The sequence below is a fragment of the Mesocricetus auratus genome, unplaced genomic scaffold (assembly GCF_017639785.1).
Source record: "Mesocricetus auratus isolate SY011 unplaced genomic scaffold, BCM_Maur_2.0 Super-Scaffold_100019, whole genome shotgun sequence".
Classification (NCBI taxonomy): domain Eukaryota; kingdom Metazoa; phylum Chordata; class Mammalia; order Rodentia; family Cricetidae; genus Mesocricetus; species Mesocricetus auratus.
In genome coordinates, this window is record NW_024429200.1 from 7,708,168 (window position 1) to 7,728,367 (window position 20,200).

The window sequence follows — 20,200 nt, forward strand, 5'->3', positions numbered from 1 at the left end:
CTTCAGATGGTTCAAATAGCATTTCAAAGGACTGTAGGTTACTCCCAACATGCCCAGTGGGGAACCAGGGAATTGTGTTACTGTCAAAGACTGATTTGTCAAAGGAGTTCCCTGTAGGGCATGTGGCCACTTTTTTACAAAACAGTCTCGAACATTTGAAAATTATAAACTCCTTTCTTCATTTAACCTCCTTTTCTTTCACCTTTTTCCAAAGCAGTTTGGAAAGTGACTTGAAAGGCAAGGGTGTGGTACGCTATGTGTAAGGTGATCCTAGGCTATCATTCTGACTAAATGAAATGAGATGCACTCCCAACTGTAACATAAACACCCAGTGTCAAAAGTCCAGGAGGCAAAACAACTCAATAATAACTTCATATGTAGATTATATGCTAAAAATGCATTTCAGACATACCTAGTTAAGTAATATGTATTATTAGAGTTAACATTTCCTGTTTCTTTTTCCCTTTTATTAGTGCTAGTAACTTTACATTATACCCATGGCAACATCCAAACCTCATGTTCTCAGTTATTATCCAACACCTACTGCTGAAGGCCAAGCCCTGGGTTCTTATCTACTACAATTGTTTATCACCATTGCTATTACTTCTTTTAAATTATTAGGAGGGAGGGAGGAAGGAATGATTAAGTAAATTAATTAAATTGGGGGTTCAAGATATAGCTTGGTGGTAGACCATTCAAAAGGTTCTGGGTTCAGTCTCAAGTACCACAGAAAGACAGAGACAGAGACAGAATATGAATATCATTTTGAAAGTAAAAGATAGATTAAGCCAGATATGCAAACAAATTCATTCCCCAACCCACTGAAGAGACACTGTTGCTACCAGCAGGATATAAGGAATCACTTCTATGTCTCTTTATAATTTGCTTATTTTTATCGTTAAGCCTTTCCTGTGGCATTTAAATTTATTAAATTACAGATACAACTATATATATATTTAACATGTAATTTAATATATGTATGTGTACACACACACACACACATATATAAAAGACTAAATACAGCTAATAATGTATTATTTCCTAAAGGTTATCATATTTGTGGTAAGAAGATTAAAAACTCATTCTTAGCATTTTTCAAGACCACTATTGTGGACTAGTGCTGCTCATATCTATAAATTCTAGCACTTTGGAGGTAGAGGCAGGACGACCAATGGCGCAAGGCTGGCCTTGACTATAGCAAGTTCAAGGCCAACTTAGGCTACTTGAGATCCTGTCTCAACATCCACCCCCCAAAAACTATCCCCCACTACATTATTAACTCCAGTTAGTGGTACTGAATAGATCTTTGCATGCATCCCTCTGCCTAGCCTCTATCTAGCTGAAGCTTTGAACCCTTTTCAGCAGCATCTCCCCTAAGCCTCTCCCACCAACAATCCCTTTTCTCTGAGCGTAAACAAGAGGAGACATCAGGCTGTGGATGTCCTTTTGTCTCTTCTTGCTTGGACATTTTGAATATTCTGGATGCTTTCTTTCTACAGAAAATGTTGCATGAACACGACTTTAGAAAATCACACACAAGATGACAGCTTGAACCTTTAAAACACTGTAATTAAGAATTCAAAAAGTCATACTCTAAGAACTGCCCCAGAAAGTTTGCTAGAACAGCACTAGACAGGGTTTCTCTGTAGGTTTGGAGACTGTCCTGGAACTCTCTTTGAAGACCAGGCTGGCCTCAGACTCACAGAGATCCACCTGCCTCTGCCTCCTGAGTGCTGGGATTAAAGTCATGCACCACCCACCGCACGATCAGAAGGTATTTTTATAAACAAGAGCAATATTAACCCTAAGTATAGGACTTTTATTACTTAGTTTTATTGATTTTCCATGTGTCACTATCTTCTGTCCTTATTAATTTGCCTCCCCCATTCTTCCCCATTTGCCCTGACTCCTGAGAGACCCCAACTCAACATTTTTAGACCCCTAGCAACTAGCCCAGCACAGAGTAACTTGTTCTTCTGCCCTCTCCAAAGAAACCAGTGACCTCAAGATAAACCTTAAAAGATAACATTCTCTAATCCAGAACTAGCTCACCACATTCCTGATGCATCTGGTACTCTGCTCAATGTTTAACTGTACAATGCCCCAAGAATGCTTGCTCGAGATAACCTATAACCTTCCCGTTAAGGCATGAGCTATCACCTAACTTCCCCATTCTTTATGGTGTTTGCCTAAACTCCCCCATTCTTTATGGTTTTCCCCTCTAGCCCCCCCCCAACCATCTGCAGCTACTGGGAGTTGAACTCCTCTGCCCCTGTGATGGTCATGAGCTCAGCCCCAGTGCACTGGTTCTCCGAATAAACCTCGTGTGCTTGCATCAAGAACGATCTCTCTTGAATTATTGGGGCATCGGCTTATCCCAAGACTTGAGTGAGAGTCTCCCCATGCTGGGGGTCTTTCACTCCAAACTTTTTTCCAATTTTTTTGACATTTAAAAATATTAAAATATAATTACATCATTTCCCCTTCCTCTCCTCTCTCCAACTCTTCCTATATCCCATCATTGCTCACTCTCATATTCATGGCCCCCTTTTCTTTAATTATTATTATTACATATATAAATGAATACATATATAAATGTAACCTCAAAAACAAACAAACAAACAAAAAAGAGGGTATTCTGTGTAATCCTTGAGAAGCCAGTACAGGAACTTTGTGCTGCCTGGCCAGTGTGCTCACTTCCCAGAGCCATGGAAGCCACGCCCTGCAATTCCCACCTTGTTACCCTCTAGGCTGATCACTTCCAGGAGGTCGTGGTTCTCCAAGCCCTGGAGGCTACTGATCTGATTGTAGGATAGATCCAGCTTCTGCAAGGCTTTCAGTTCCTCCAGGCCTGTGATGGTCTCAATCTGGTTGTGGCTCTAAAATGGATAAAATACAGTTTGTGATTTAAAGCAACATGCAAGAAGATGTATAGTGGAAAACCCTCATGTTTGGACATGGTCCCAAATTCTTTAAAAAACAAAAACAAAACAATAAGTTGTTCTTTCCCCATCCCCATCCCCACACATCTAAATGTCTACACAGATATCCAAGGAGGAAATCCTAGCTTTTCTCTGATACAGTGCTTTCATTAATATTTTAATATTTTCATCTTCGGGTTGAACTTTCAAGTCAGTAGGAAAGTCCAACAGTAAGTAATAGAAGCTTTTGACAATGCATACTATGATGTTAGTCCTTTGACTTTCAAGTTACTTCATTAATTTTTTGAGGTTATAACATAATTGTGTCATTCCCTTCTTCCCCTTTGTTCCTCCCAAACCTCCCATGTGCCCCTCCTTGCTCTCTTGAAAACTCAGAGCCTCTTTTTTTCCATTAAGTTTTGCTACAAACATATTGCCTGAGAAGGGAATCTCAACAAAGGATTGGTGAGACGGGTTGGCCTTTGGGCATCCCTGAGATGGATTATAAAGACTGGGGTGGGAAGCCCCACCCACTGTGGGTACCACTATTCTCTAGGCAAAGGATTCTGAAATGTGTAAGACTGAAGAATGGGAGTTGAAGTTGGGCATTGGTGGTGCATGCCCGGTACAGAACTAAATAGAGAAGTTTCAATAGAGGAGTCTAAAGTGGCTGAGAGACACTTGAGAAAGTGCTCAACATCCTTAGCCATCCGGGAAATGCAAATCAAAACAACTCTGAAATACCATCTCACTCCTGCCAGAATGGCTAAAATCAAAAACACCGAAGACAATTTATGCTGGAGAGGATGTGGAGAAAGGGGACCATTCCTCCACTGCTGGTGGGAGTCCCAACTCGTACAGCCACTTTGGAAATCAGTATGGAGATTCCTCAGGAAAATGGGAATCAGTCTACCACAAGACCCAGCAATTCACACTTAGGTATATATCCAAAAGATGCATATTCATACAACAAAGATGTCTGTTCCACTATATTCATAGCAGCATTATTATAACCAGAACCTGGAAGCAACCTAGATGCCCCTCAATTGAAGAGTGGACAGAGAAAAGGTGGTACATTTACACAATGGAGTACTATTTAGTCGGAAAAAACAATAGAATCTTGAAATTTGCAGGCAAACGCATGACACTAGAAGAAACCATCCTGAGTGAGGTAACCCAGTCACAAAAAGACAATCATGGTATGTCCTCACTCATATATGGATTTTAGACATGGATCAGGGGAGTGCCAGCCTATAATCCTACTGCCAGAGAGTCTGGGAAACAGGGAGGACCCTAAAAGGGAATGAGGCAAGATCTCCTGAGCAGTTTGTGAGCAGGGGTGGGGAGGGGAGAGGGAGCTGGGAAGAAGAGAGGGGGAGAAGAGGAGGAGAGAGCAGGTCATGGGGGAGAAAAGAAGGTTAAGTTTGGGGAGGAATAGGGGAGAACAGGATGAGAAATACTATAATAAAGGGAGTCATTATAGGTTTGAAGAGAAATATGGCAACAGTGAGATCTCTAGAAATCTACAAAGATGACACCAACTGGCAAACTAAGCAATAGTGGAGAGACTGCCTTAAATGCCTATCCCTGATAATGAGTTTGACGACTACCCTATATGCCATCGTAGGACCTTCATCCAGTGACTGATGGAAACAGAGGCAGACACCCACAGCTAAACACTGAACTGAACCCGTGGAACCCAGTGACAGAGAGGGAGGAGTGATGAGCAAAGGGATAAAAATTGGACTGGTGAAACCAACCTGAACAAGGGGGAGCTCTTGGACCCCAGACGGACAGCTGGGAATCCAGCATGGGACTGATCCAGACTCCCTGAATGTGTGTGTCAGTGAAGAGACCTGGACAACCTATGGGGTCCTGGGCAGTAGATCAATAATCCCTGGCATATGAATGGACTTTGTGTGTCCATACCACAAAGAGGGATGCTCTCTCAGCCTGGACTCTTAGAGGAGGGCCTAGGACCTGCCCTGAATGAAATGGCAGACTCTGGATATCCCCTATGGGGAAGGCAGTGGGGATAGAGTGGGAGGCTGAGGGGGTTGGTGGGGGGTGTGGGAGGAGGGGAAGGAGAGGGAGCTGGGATTGACGTGTGAAGCAAGAATTTTTCTAATTTAAAAAAATGTAATAAATAATAATTTTTTAAAAAGAATAGGAGTTGAACACATGCATGCTCTAATTCATCGCTCATTGCTTCTGAGAGTTCTGCGAGTCCCTGAGACATGCTCTCTCTGGCCCCTGATGCTGTGATTCCCTTGCTTGAATGGACTGTGAGCCAGACCTGTGAGCTGAAGAGACCCTTTCCCACTTAAGCTGCCTTTGTCACAGTAGTTTGTCAATGCATCTGGAAAAGACACTAAGACACACACCTGGCACTTCAGCACAGCTTCATGTTGGTCTCTAAGTCATGACCTGAATGCATTCTTCATGTTGGTCTCTAAGTCATGACCTGAATGCATTCTTCTAGCACAATGACAGCAAACCAACACTGTAACTCCCACATACACTTAGTTTCCAGACACATTCTGAAGTGATGTCATCTTTCAAAGTCTGTGGGGATGGTTGAGTTGGCAGAGTCTGGTTATTTCTACTTTTGTGTAGTACCTGCTCTTTAACCTAAGGTAGCCTATAGAACTTCCCATAGCCAAGAGTATTACAGAAATGTGTCAGTTCTCATTCTAAGATTCAAGATAACCAAGCCACTTCTGCTTTCAGGTCCTAGGAACTCTAGATGCCATGTGAGAGTTCCAGTCATTCTATTATGGACAAGTCATCTGGACAAGCAGAAATCACATGGGTTGAAACTAAATAGACTGCTGCTTGTGAGTCAATACTCTGAGACTAATAGAAAATCTAGCCATCAAAGCATCCAGATAAGTCAACCCCACCCAACCAATATGCCAGCAAACCCATCAGAGAAACAGCCTCCCAACCCAGAGCAGAGTGCAGAACTGTTAGCTAACAACAATGGTTATGCCATCAAAACTGGATAGCTTACTATACAATGATAATCAAACTTACTTCTTCAATAATTCATGTATAAGCATCTCTTGGACAATGAGAACAGGAGGGTTACCCATACTCATATGACTGTCCTCTTTCTCAGACTCTACACACTCGTGGCAATAACAGTAATAATAATTTTCAGTTTTGAATATTTCCCGACATACGCTTCATTCCTTGGCCCTTTTGCCTTAAGGAACAGGAAAATGTCACAGTAAATTTCAACCTTTCGTTTGAGCCAAAATTATCATGAAGAGTAAGTTCAAATTTTCAGCTAATAGTATGTTTTACTTATCCTTATAACATTCAAAACTTTCAGGCCAGGTCTGGTGATGCAGAGGCAGGTAGATCTCTGAAAGTTCAAAGCCAGCCTGGTCTACATAGTGAATTTCAGAACAGCCAGGACTATATGGAAGACCCTGTCTCAAAAAAAATTTCAAAACTTTCAATATCGACTTAAGAACTGAAATTTTGTATTCCCTTTCATCTGAATATTTTCACTGGTAATGCTTATTAGCACATTGAATAGCAAGAAACTCATTTTCATCCTATTTTTCATAAAACTTCATTTCAATAATAAGCCAGATTTGTGCTCACTAGTATAATTCTATAGTCCCTTAAAATATCATAATAGAATGTTAATAATCTTTAAAGGTGGGTTATAGCCCACGAGGGCTTATTATACTATTCTTTTTACCTCCACATGTTTAAAAAAAGTAATAAAAAAGGAAAAAACTCATAACCTTATTCGCCAAAGTAAAATCAAATTTTCCTGTTCGAAGTTCAAAAAAGTTATAAAAAGTAAAAAGTAATAGGAAAGGGACCACGCTGTGCTCACCATCCTATCCATATCAATTTAATGTATTGAAATGAGGGCTCAATCTCCCATTCACACACCGCCCACATTTCCAATTTATATACAATACGCTTCCCCCCAGAAGACTGTGAAGCACTTTCTATACGCTGGACAGATGTTATATTCTTCAGTGTCTCTGATGGCTTTCAACGTGGTAGATGGTCTGAGCAGAGCAGGGCATAGAAAAGTTTAATTAGCTAGCCTGTGGTCATAAAAGAGATCAGGCTGAGAGACGCTGAGAATCACAGAATTTCTGATTGAAAGCCAGCGAGGTCGGGCCTTTGTCCTGCACTGGGAACCTGAAGGCTTGCTTCTGGGTGTGGACATGAAGAAGTTTCAGCACACGCTTCCTCCAGCCTGACAGGAAAACCACTTTTAGAAAGGAGTTGTTTGAAGTAAACTAAATTAGGAAACATTCCTCATCTACCAGTCTGGCAGGGGAAATTGAACTGGCTTTTCCTCCACCAAGGTGAGGTTCAGGCTTTGCAGTGCACTGTCACTGTGTTCTAAGAAGGATAGAGGGGCCTGTGGCCAAGCTGGGAGGGTCCCTTGCCAGCTTTTACATGTCCCACAAAAGATGAAGGCAAATTATTAGTAAATGGTTTGTTCTTCTTACCATATTAGAAACTGAATTCTTGTCAATAGCTAAATCAAATGATTTTTCTGATTCCATGAATTAAAAATAAAGTCAATAAAAACAGATGAAGCAAATGTGTATCATTTTGGTTATAAATGTTATTTAAATTTGGAAAAGACAACTTTCCAATCTAGAATTTCAGTGAAAAATGAGTAACTGCATATTCTGTGTTTTCTGGCTCATCTTGGGTGCTGGGCACAGGGAACAGAACAACCTATTTCATTTATTGGCAGAAAAAAATAGCAAGAATGCTACTGCCAGTGAGGGTTAGGTGACTAATGAAACACAGAATGAAAATGAAATGTGCTATTTTTAATAATAATCGTCGCTCCCGAAGCGCAGAAAATGTAAAATCTCAGGTGGACCCTGAATCCTTTCTCTGCATGCTACTGGAAGGGCGGCCCTCCATCCTCTCTGAATTCCAGGGAGGGTGGAAGGGTCTTCAGAAAGTATTTGGAGCTTTAAGAGGCAGAAACACCATCACAGAGCAGACTCCAGTGCTCTGTGGTTAGATAAAGAATGTGTATGCGTGTGTAAATAGTGTGCTCAGAGGGCCAGGGAGAGGACTCAGCAGTTCAGAGCACTGGCTGCTTTTCCAGGCTTGATTCCCAGTTTCCGCATGGTGGCTCACAACTCTGACTCTACTCCTAGGGGATCCTATGGCATCTTCTTGACTTCCTGGGCACAGGGTACGAAAGTCGTACATAAACATTCATGCAGGCAAAACGCCCAAAGACATAAAATAGAAAATAATTTAAGTTAAAATAATGTACACATATGTCATTTAACAGCCACCTGTGAGAGACAAAAACATTAGTAAGATACAAGCCTCATTGAAATGCTCCCAGCCCACCTAAGGCCAAAGAGCCAGCTAAGGCTAGGAGGGAAGGGAAAAGTAAAGAATCCTGTATATACACAGCATTAGCACCCTCACACACACTAGTAACATGTTACTTCTAATTTATAAATATTACGTGCATCCTTGGGACCCTATTGACTTGTTAGCAAACAGTCTCAGCTTTGATTTGAGTTTTGGTTACTTGACATGTCACCAGGCTTAACAACGCACTTTCCTTGGGAAATGGCAATCAGATGGAATCTTTCTGACTGAGCTATGCTATTCTCAGCACGACTTATGACTTCTAGACTGGGAGACAGGCGTGCATTTGTATAGCAGGGCTGCCTGGGAAACATCTTGTGGCCCAGTTACAGGTGCTAAAGTGTAGGCAGCAGTGAGCATGCTTCCTATGCCTCACCAGTGAGATATACAATATTAAAAAACGACGTGCTAAGATACACCTTCTTTCACAGACTAGGAGACCAATTGTCTACATTGTTCTAATTTGCACACCAAATTTGAAATTGGCTTTACTTGAACGTGGACTATTGATCACATACACACAGGAGCATGTATACACACCAGACACTATAAGGAGCTGAGAAATAATCCTAAGTGGTCATAATTCATACACTTCTTAAACAAAAACTACTACTTCTAAAAAAAATGGCGTCTTGATGGACTCACCAAACAAAGCACTTTGATGGGTAAGGTTCCTAAGCCATTGATTGTTGTGATCTTGTTGCCAGCCAGACTAAGGTGGGTCAGGCAGACGCAATTCTCTATCCCATTGATTTCTTCTATCTCGTTGTCTGTATATGACAACTATGTTTAAGGAAAATGTTATTCAAAGTCTTTGGAAAGAATAAACACACACACACACACACCAGTGCTGGGTCAGGGAGATGCTTGAGCAGGTAAAAGTACTTGCTGTCAATCCCTAGGTCCCAGATGGTGGAAGAAGGGAATCAACTCCTAAAAAATGGTCCTTTGACCTTCACACAAGGACCTTGGTGAAACACACACACACACACACACACACACACACACACACATGCCAAAAATAATAAAAGTATAAAATAAACTCAATGTTAAATTATCACTAGAAAAATCAGACAAGAGTTTAAATAAAAGAATATTATGTGCCCCATATAGAATGCTAAGTCTTATGTGTTTTTCATACAGGATAAAACGCTGCTTCTATAAAACTTTAGAGGCGTAGCATCTGTATCCACACATGACTCACTTAATGCCATGGAAGAAAACAGCAATTCAGAGCAGTGCTTCTCTGGGCTAGTTAATGATCTCCGTGGGTAACTCACGCGGCCCCCCTCTCTCAGGAGTTTGGAAGGCAGGGTCACCCTCCAGAGGCAATGTGGAAGGGGCTTTATCATCTTGGAGACGTCACAACAGCAAATGGGTGGCATGAAGGCCAACACCTTCTCATGGGTAGGCAGCCCTTTCTTCCTACTCGTATTGGCTTCTCTTTTCCCCGTGCAAATACGGGAAGCTAGAAGTCTGCTCTAATATCACCATCTGCTGTTTCTGTTCTTACCAATCACATTTTTAAAGTTTGTCTTGTGGCCCAGGCTTGCAGTCGGCCCAAACAGCAATTCCAAAGCCAAGTGTTCGGCTAGGCCATCTCTGTCCTCAAACCGCCTGACTAGTTCCCAGGGACGAACGCCACTGCTCCACCAGAGCCCAGCTTTGCCTCCCAGGCAGCGGTAATGCCACCATTTTCTCACGTTCTTCACAGCATCTAACTAATCACCAAGACCGGGCATTGATGCTTTCAACGTGTCTTTGCGTGTTCTTCCTTAACTCAACTTTAGCATCAGTCGGTTCCTTTAATAACCATTACTCCTGCCCTCGAGTCCCTTCCATGCTAAATTCAGGTTAATTATTTCAAAATGTTGATTGGATGTCCTGTCTAATTAAAATAAAAAGTTCTCATAGAGGAGCTGGAGTGGTAGCTTACAGGTTATAAGTGTGTATTGCTTTTGCAGATGACCCGTGTTTGGATGCTAACACCCGTGTCAGACAATTCACAATCAGCGTAACACCAAACCCAGGAAATGTGACGCCCTCTTCAGGCCTACAGTGGGACCTGTACTCATGTACAAATACTCACACAAACACACACACACACACACACACAAGTAAAATTTTAATAGGATAAATCTAAAACCCTTAACAGGCTTACACAACCCTTCACTATTGGATTTTTGCATTTGTAACATGGTGATAACACCAAATTGGCATGAGGTTGGGAGTTAAGTCATCGGGAAAAATAAATAAAAATTGGGTGGGGTACTGGAACAATAATGGCACAAGGATTATGGGAGTAATCAATTGTCTCTGCATTTGAGGTGCACTTCCCAGGAGAGAATCCATGCCTGGTACTCCATGCTTGATCGACAACCTGAGGCTGGGGGGTCATGGGCTCCAGAGGAACTTAACTATTCTTGTTTAGCTAAACTAACATGGACCCAAACTTCCTTCAAAATGTTTACATCTATGCCAAGAAACGAATGCAAATGTCAAGTCTTAGTGAGAGAGGTTCCTCTTTGGTGTGACTGATTGCAAGCAGAGACTCATGGCTGCTCAAGGGGCTGAAAGTCAGTGATGGTTGCATGCACAGCCCTAAAAAGAACATTTCCACCACCCCTCTAATGCTGAGTAAGTGTCATGGAAGAAGGGGTAGAAAAAGTAAGAGTTGGAAGATAGGAGGAAGGGCTGCAAAATCGTCTGCCGGGAGTGACACAGCCATTACAATCACATCTCACGACGGCTGCTTAAGCCTGCACTTGGATGCATAAGGCTGGCCTTGTCCAACAGTCAAGCTAAAGAAGGGGCTCATGGATCCCAACCCTTCTCTCTTAAACTACTGGCTACTGGTAAATTGGGGGGGTCACTATTTTCAGAGAACTGTGTACTCACTGGTGAGCTACCAGGCTCCAATGAATAGTTTTAAATCCATGACCACACAGTCTTTCTTAAACTAAGTGAGTCACAAACAAAAAGACATGAGTGTCAGAAAGGAACCTGTGGGGAAGGGAGTGGGACGGAAATGAGAGAGGGTGGGGATGAGAATAGACAGAATACATTATATAGTGCATGAAATTGTCCAAGCACACGTTTAATTGTTTTCAAAAGGGTGCGAATGAGCTAGTCTTCACATCCATAAGGCTCTCGCATCATCACTACACTACAATCGCACGTGGCCAAGGAATCATATCCTCTCTTAGCATGGAAATGGATGACTCAAGGCTGGGATTGAATTCAAAAAGAGCTGGACCAGGGAGAGAGGTAACTAAGAAAACCAGACAATGACATGCTACCAAACGTAGCAGAAATTTCTAGGTTTCTCTTACTGATTCCAGATTCCACCCATGAGCAGAAACACAGTTTTATGGTGGTCAGTATGCCATTTCAAATCTCCTATGAGTAAGGTCTCTGCCAAAATAACCGTACAAACAGATACTTATTCACAAACACTGGCTTTCAGATCCCATTTTCTCTGGGCTGGCTAAACAATGGTCTTGGAAATAGACAAAGGACAGCTCTTTGTAGATATGGGCTATCATGGAAAATGAACATGAAATATGAGAAATGAGAGATTAAATTATCTCGCACAGCTGTGTATGAACTATCTTTGCGGCAAGCAATCTTTGGCAACAAAGATTAAACCATGGAAACTTCAAATAGCCATCTGTCCAGTGTCAGGGAGAACAAAGTGTTCAAGTCCTGCTTCACAAACCACAGTGTCCTGGAAGCTCTATTCCAACCAAGAGGAAGATGCTCAGAATCACAGCAGAGTGAACGGATGTGGTGGGCAGCTGCCAGAAGCAGGCGAGGGCTGGGAGCTGCAGTCAGGAGTTCTAACAATGACAGTGACATCGGGGATTGGAAGCTTGTTTCTGAGACCCCAGAGGCTGCCTCAACTCCCCTGGTGCCCCCAGCTTCCTCTCTACCTGTCACTGCTAGGAGTCACGCTTTCTGAAGCGGGAGCTGGGAGGAAAGACAGGAGGGGAAACATAGTACCTCACTGCAACCACAGCCCGGGCTCCAGCAGATCCCACTGTGGTTGCTCACAGTGTTTCCTAAGAGTAAGGAGTTCAACTAGCATCCTTGTGGAGAAGGCTGTTCACTCCCTACCATCTCCTCCCACCTCCCAAGCCTCACTCCCCTTGACAGTGAAGGGCTTTCAGGCACCATAAATCACTAAGGCTCATAAGTAAAGGATACACCGACCCTGCATCTGCATAGATCCCACACCCGTTCATTCAACCAATCAACCACATGATGAAAACACTTGATTCGAAAACCTACGACTGTATGGATGTCATATAGACTTTTCCCTTGTCACGACTCCCTAACAACGTGGCATAACAACAGTTGACATAGCATCTATCTCATCTTATATAAGGGATTTGAGCATCCATTGCTTGGGCATCTGAAGAGCACTAGAATACTCTTCCTAGAAATGACAACGGTCTTTACGTTGCCATGTTTCTTCCCCCTCTTACTCCAACAGCTACATCATCGGTCACTGCTGGTGCTGATTACAGTCAGCACACATGACTGCGCCATGAGCAGCTCGAGGTCCCAGCTAGCCACACATGCCAGCCAGAATGCCTTCATCCTCTAATCTCCCATCTTCTTAGTTTAAGATTCTCCATGGAGTGCTTCCTGTCTTTCCTCCTAACAGTATTATTTCACATTCTTTCTGAGGTCTTGGGAGTTTCTGATAAGAAGAAGTACAATCTGATAAACCACTAGACTATTTTTGATGAATTAGTTTCCTGGATTAATCCTCTTAGATGCATTATAATATTAAAAGAGGGCTTTCAGGACAAAGGCTCTGAGAACTCAAAATCTGCAGCTCTGAAGTTTTACCATTTTTGTGAATAAATCATTTACAGTGGAATTTTAGATTGTTATGGAAACCAAGTGAAGGAACCCTGTGGCACTTAAGCATAACTTTACGGCTGGGGCCTAGGGAAGCCAACAATATATTTTTACATTCCGGCAATGCTGTCAGCAGGTCATAAACGCTTGGCGTGAATTATTCACTAGTTCGGCATTTGTTCTTATTCTTTTGTCTACAATCATAAAATATGGTTTGGGTGTACAGAAAACAGTCACTGAGAAGTAAAGCCGAAATCCATCAGGGCTCTCTCAGTGGACAGTCACAATGATGGCTTTAATCACAACCAATCCTGAGAGATCTCTATCACCTTAAAAAGTGGTCTCTGCCACAGGAGTGAGTCACAAGGAGAAATGAAACAGGCATATAGCTTAAATGGCAGTGTTACTAAAGTAGTAATCGCTCGGTGGATTGCCGAGTGGGCAAGCCAAAATGATCTAGAATAGTAACGTCAGGCAGTGGTTTACCAGGTAGCCCCAACAAGGTGTTGACCTTCCCTGGGTCTTCAGTTCCTTTCCCATAAAGTACGTAATTAACACTGGGTGGTCTCTAAAACCCTGTCTAGATATTAAATTCTATGAATCATGTTTTTAATTTATTAATGACCTATTAACACTTGGAAGGTAAAGAATAAACTACATCTTTATTTAACAATAAATAAATCAACTTAACCTTGACTAAGTTTCTCACCTTGTAATTTAGAATGATTATCAATTAAGCATCAATTATCTACACAAAGAAAGATGAGATAACCTAATATGATAAACTAAAAAATTGATACCTTATAGTTAACAACATAGTTCAAGATATTAATATAATCTATTATACTCATTTTATATTACAAGCATAATTGGTTTATTTCAAATGATTCAAATAAGAATTTCCACAGTTTGGGACTGGAGAGATGGTTTCATGGTTAAAAATGTAGATCCAGACCCCCTGAATGCTGGAGTCAGCGAGGAGGCCTGGACAACCTGTGGGGCCCTGGGCAGTAGATCAGTATTTATCCCTAGCATATAAATGGACTTTGTGTGTCCATGCCACAAAGAGGGATGCTCTCTCAGCCTGGACTCTTGGGGGAGGGCCTAGGCCATGCCCTGAGTGAAATGACACTCTGGATATCCCCTACGTGGAAGGAAGTGGGGATGGGGTAGGAGGTTGGGGGTATGGTGGAGGAGTGCGGGAGGAAGGGAGGGAGAGGGAGCTGGGATTGACAAATGAAGCAAGATACTTTCTTTTAAAAAATGTAATAAAAAATAATGAAAAAAATGTATACTACTCTTTCAGAGGACCTGAGTTTGGCTCCCAGCACCCATACTAGGCAGCTCACAACTGCCTATAACTCCAGTTCTAGGGGGTACAACACCCTCTTCTGGCCCCTGTGGACACTGTACACATGTGTTGTACATACAGAAAAGCAAGATGCGTGCACACACATGCACTCACACATGCACATGCATACACATATATAAAAACATGCATGGACATACATGCACTCACACATACACACACATGAATAAAAACATGCATGAACACACATGCACACACATACACATAAATAAAAACAAATGAAAGAAAATTCAGTTTTTAATTCTTAGAACAAACCATTAAGCTTATACTTTCCTTTTGAAATATAAGGGAGCTAGGAATTTGACTTTGTTATAGAACCTAGCATGTATGAGACTCAGAGCTTCAGTTTTAACACACACACACACACACACACATCTCCTGTTCAATCGTTGTGTCTGCTTTTCAACAATACTATACTGAATTGTCTCTTTCCCTTTAAACATAGGTTATTTTATTTTTATTAAAGTCCACCTCTGGGATCGAGAGATGGCTCATCAGTTAGAAATGTTCTTGCAGAGAACCCAGGTTCAATTCCCAGCACTCACATGGAGGCTTAAAAACATCTGTTTCTCTAGTTCCAGGGGATCTGGTGACCCCAGGCACCAAGCATGCGTGTACATACAGGCAGAATATTCACAAACATAAAATACAGTCTAAGATCCTTAAATATTCATCTCTATTGCAATCCATTGGTATATTTCAACCATTTCCATGCCTATATCATTTGCTAACACCTGACAATAGCATAATTTATCTACATCTTTTCTTATTGAGCAATTGGTGTGTTTCCATTTTTGGCATTACAGCCAACACCACAATCAGCACGCCTCTGCAAGCCTCCAGGTGTGTGTGACCAATTGCAGAAGTCAGAAGTGTCAGAAGAGGTCATAGTGAGTGCAGCACCTTTATAGGAGAACTGAAAGCTGTGCTCTCAAAGTGGGTGAGCCAATGTCGTAAGCACAGACAAGTTCCAGAGACATCATCTCGCTCTGCGTGCTTACCAGCAGCTGGCGTTTTTCAGATTAGTGTGCTTAAAATACTTTTGTAGAGCTCATACTCAGGGAAAACTCTTTCTTTCTAGTCTCCTGAGTTGTATTGTGAAAGAGTACCAGATTTGGGAGCTGGAAAGATGCCTAAAGGTGCCTGCCTAGCACCAAGCCTTGATGATCTGAGTTGGACCCCTGAGACCCCCATGGTGGAAAGAGTGAGCGAACTTTCAAAAGTTGTCCTCGGACCTCCTTGTGGATGCTGCCTGTGTGCACCCACAAACATGCATGCATACAAAATAAACTATAAAATGTAATAAAAAATTTTAAAGAGTGCTGAATCTCATAACATTTTACACATCAATTGAGTTTCTTTAGGGAAAAAAAGGCTTATTTTCCTGAATCTGCTAGTGTTAATTATATTTGTAAAGTTTCTAGTATTAAACTATCTGTAATTTTATTTCATTAATAGCTAAAGAAGAGCAGTTTGTTTTGGCTAATTGTCTCTGTAGTTTTTCAAACACAGGTGGAAATGCTATAATATATTCTATATGCCCACATTCTGGATTTCCATTACTCTTGATATAATAATTACTTTCTCTATGTGTCAATGATAAGACTCAATTGCTACATCTAATGTACACATTCAACAAAGAAAACCGAATTCCTTTCTTTATGACATGACTACATTATTTGACATTTACAAAGTTCTAATATTTTACCTTTGTACATGGAAAGCTAAGTTTATTTTTTAAAAATTAAAACCCTCATGATAGAAATGTTTTAAAGTGAAACCCTTATTCTGAGTCTACAATATGTGAGAGTTATTTTCTTTGGCAATTCTGGGCTGCACACTGAAGTATCTTTCCAAAGTGAACCTTCTGCATACACAGCTCCATTCTGTTCTCTGGGCACCGTGAGGGGCAGGCAGGGCCTCTGCAAGCTGAACCCCTGACAGGCAGGGCTTTAGGGTATAGCCAGATCCTTAGTTTTACCATGCACTCAAATTGTCCAGATACTTGGTTCAAATAGGTCCCTCTGACAGCACTCTCCCACATGGCCAGAGATGAGTGGTAAGTGAGTGGATTTCCAAACCAGGTGGCTTCTGTCTCCTCTCTCTCTCTCTCTCTCTCTCTCTCTCTCTCTCTCTCTCTCTCTCTCTCTCTCTCTCTCTCTCTCTCTGTCTCTCTGTCTCTCTCTGTCTGTCTCTCTGTCTCTGTCTCTGTCTCTGTCTCTGTCTCTCTCTCTCCCGCTCCCTCTCCCTCTCAACATTCATTACACACAACGGTCAAGCCAAGGCTCTATAAGAAGGTGCAGTGTTTGTGTGTGCCTCTGATTTGCCATGGAAACATTTGTTTAATTCTTTATCTGGTATCTCTATTGGGCTACTCATGAGCACCATCTAACAGCTCACTTATTGCTTATTTTCATCCATGAGTTTGAAAGGAAGTGAGATGTGTTCTAGCATTCCACATGAGTAGAGACTTTCTCTGCAAAGTCCATCTCCAGGATCACCAGACTTACTACAAACAAGCTGCTGCCTCATCCCTGGAATGAGACACTCAGGGGCAATCAACTCACGCTCCGTTCTGCCCCCCAAATTCTCAAGGGGGTAGAAAGATGCTTTCTGAGCAACAGAGGGCCTTCTCCCTTATTGCCCAGAGAGCAGCAGTCTCTGGTGTAAAGAAGAGATTCAAGCTCATTAGATGCACAGATCTTCAGTTAACCTTTTAGGTTCCACAAGTTGAAGTCTGCATTCTGTTTGACTGGGAGAGCGGTTCATTTAATGTACACATGTATGTTCCTGAAGATACATCAAAAACTGGGCTTCTCACCTGTTTTTAGTTAAATACATTTTAGCTGGAGACAGAGGTCTGTGGTAGAGCACTTACCAATTATGTGTGAGGTCTCAGGTTTGATCCCCCAACAAAATAAACAAATAACATACTAGAATGCCTTGCTTTACTTAAAGGCGGCAGTATGAACTCCTCAGTAAAATAACTATTAATTTTTCTAATGACAAATCTAGATTTTTAGACTCTGAATTTGTATAAGGCAAAAGTTTAAGTAAATTTGAGGACACATGCTCATTTAACAGAACTTCCCTAATTGCAGAATCAAGAACCAGCTCAACTTTCATGTCAAGGACCATCCTTCTCTGCCTACTGGGGTGAGAAGCCTGTGGCCAGCTTTGGCTATAGAATTGGTCCTTGGTAAACAAACATCCTTCCTCGTTTTATGACTATTGATTCTTTTTCAGTTACATGAGCCACACACTTCAGGGAAACCACTTATCTGATGCCACTCCGTGTAGTCTGTAACACCCTCTCCAATGGGTCAAGTCGCCACGGCCTCCCCTTCTCACATTCAAAGGATACTGTCCAAAATCAGTTGAGTGAGGGTGCGGTATGCCGACAGGTCACACATTTCAGAAATTTGGTTGGAGGAAAAATCCACCTTCTGGTGACAAAAAGAGAACAATATGTTACCTCTTTCTTTCTTTCTTTCTTTTCTTTCTTTCTTTCAGGCTCACTAGTGTTTAATAGCAAAAGAAACAAGAAGATGTTTCTGGATGTAAACTTACAATTGATTGCTGTAGATGCATTAGAGCCAAACCAGACATCTCTCTGCCTTTTCTAACCACGACATTATCATTCCTACCTTGAGAGAGAACTGAGAAGTCTTCTTTGTGGCCCACAAGGTGGTTCCTCCCTTTCTGTTCCCTGCCCTTCTCTCCAGGGCCTCACGCACTATGTAGCCCTGGCTGGCCTGAAATTCTTGTAGACCAGGCTGGCCTAAAACCTGCAGAGATCTGCCTGCCTCTCTCTCAAGTGCTGGGATTAAAGGTGTGTGCCACCATGCCCCACCTACTCTTGGATTTTCAACTCTTGTCTTAAATTTCCAAAGTTGTCCTGCTGGATTTACCAGCGTCACCCATATCACCATGACTTCCATTTTCTCTAACACCCAATAGGCTGCGTTCACTTCCCTTATGTGCACATCTCATTTTTCTGTTCCACAGAGAGTCTCCCATGTTGCCCCTAACCGCCAGAGCCGTCCTTACTTAGCCTCAGGCTGCAGAGCTTCAATTGTATATGTCTTAGAGCGGGGCTTCCTATTGCTGTGAAGAGACACCATGACCACTGCAGCTCTTATAAAGGAAACATCCAATTGAGGGTGGCTGGCTTACAGTTTCAGAGGTTCAGGCCATTACCATCACGATGGGGAGCCTGGCGGTGTGCAGGCAGATGCAGTAGTGGAGCTGAGTGTGCTACAGCTTGCTGGCAACAGGAAGTCAACTGAGACATTAAGCAGAATCCTGAGCACAGGAAACTTCAAAGCCTGCCCCCACAGTGACATACTTCCTCCAACAAGCCACACTTCCTAACAGTGCCATTCCCTATGATGTTATGGGGCCAAGTACATTCAAACCACCACAATGTACTTTCCCAAAATTGACTCATTTAGATAGGCATTTTCAGCAACATCTGTTGACCCTAGTCTAGAATGAGACTAAAAACAGACTAATTAAATAAAGACCTTTGCTTAATTCATCTACCAGAGCAAAATATGTTTTTTAAAAGGGCAAGAAAACCCAAGATTTTTGAAGCACTATATTGAGCACTCAATGAGGATGCTGGGCTGGAGAGATGGCTCAGAGGTTAAGAGCACTGGCTGCTCTTCCAGAGGTCCTGAGTTCAATTCCCAGCAACCACATGGTGGCTCACAACCATCTGTAATGGGATCAGTGAGGATGCTACAATCTCATTCCAGAAGGTTGTCCAGAAGATACTGAATAGACACTGTCCCTCTTGTGCCCTTTAAAACAGCACTGCCCCCAAACTTACTAAGACAATACTTTCCTACAATCAATCCTGGAAGTCAAGAGCAGACAACTGGTCACGTCAGTTATAAAATGACAGGGATGGGATGGAGACTACATGGCTGGTGAGACACAAGTTGACAAACCCTGGGAAGGAATGGTACAAGCCACCTTAAAGAACAGCAATGTGTAAATTAGACACGGTTTCAGTGACACAAATCTGAACAGAAACTTAGGTCTACATGCATGGTCAACATGTAAAACACGTGGTGTGAAAACAGCCCAACACAGCATGGTAGATGCAGTCTAACATTTGGTTTTTTGTTTTCTTTTGCTTTTATATAATGATGATTGACTAAAAGTGAACTTACTGAAAGGGTTTAAGTATAATAGCAGTTTTTTTTCTTATACCATAGCATAGTATCTGTATACACCTTTGTTGAGGCTGTGTATGCCAACATCACGCCTTCCATGTACCAGTGATGTTGGGTTTTTGAGAGATCTTAAGTGTTATTTTATCTCTATGACTCCCATTGGAACCTATAGCTTATAGAAAACACCCACCAAATCAAATTAACATGTTTACCTACTAAGATCAAAGCATTAAAAAACAGTTGTTTGAGTTATATGTGTTAGTGTTTGCCTGCATCATGTGCGGCCGGTACCCACAGAGGCCAGAAGACGGTATCAGACCCCCTGGGACTAACAGGTGGTTATGAGTCACCATGAAGAGCTGGGAATTGAACTTAAGTTCTTTGCAAGAGCAGTAAGTGCTCTTATCCACTGAGCTATCTCTCCAGCTAAGAGCAAAAATGTTTTTTGGGTTTTGTTTGTTTGTTTG

General features: G+C 42.0%; 1 protein-coding gene across 4 annotated transcripts in view; it reads right to left on the minus strand.

The window, feature by feature from the left end:
- Lrguk (leucine rich repeats and guanylate kinase domain containing) overlaps positions 1-20,200 on the minus strand; it is a 110,311-nt gene that overhangs the window by 74,522 nt on the left and 15,589 nt on the right. For all 4 annotated transcript variants that reach the window (XM_005082385.4, XM_021234267.2, XM_040728633.1 and 1 more), the window contains exons 5-7: positions 17,915-17,996; positions 8,958-9,082; positions 2,736-2,879 (exon numbers count right to left, since the gene is read on the minus strand). In XM_005082385.4, the coding sequence (XP_005082442.1) occupies positions 2,736-2,879; positions 8,958-9,082; positions 17,915-17,996 (351 nt within the window). The remainder of the gene's footprint in view (positions 1-2,735; positions 2,880-8,957; positions 9,083-17,914; positions 17,997-20,200) is intronic.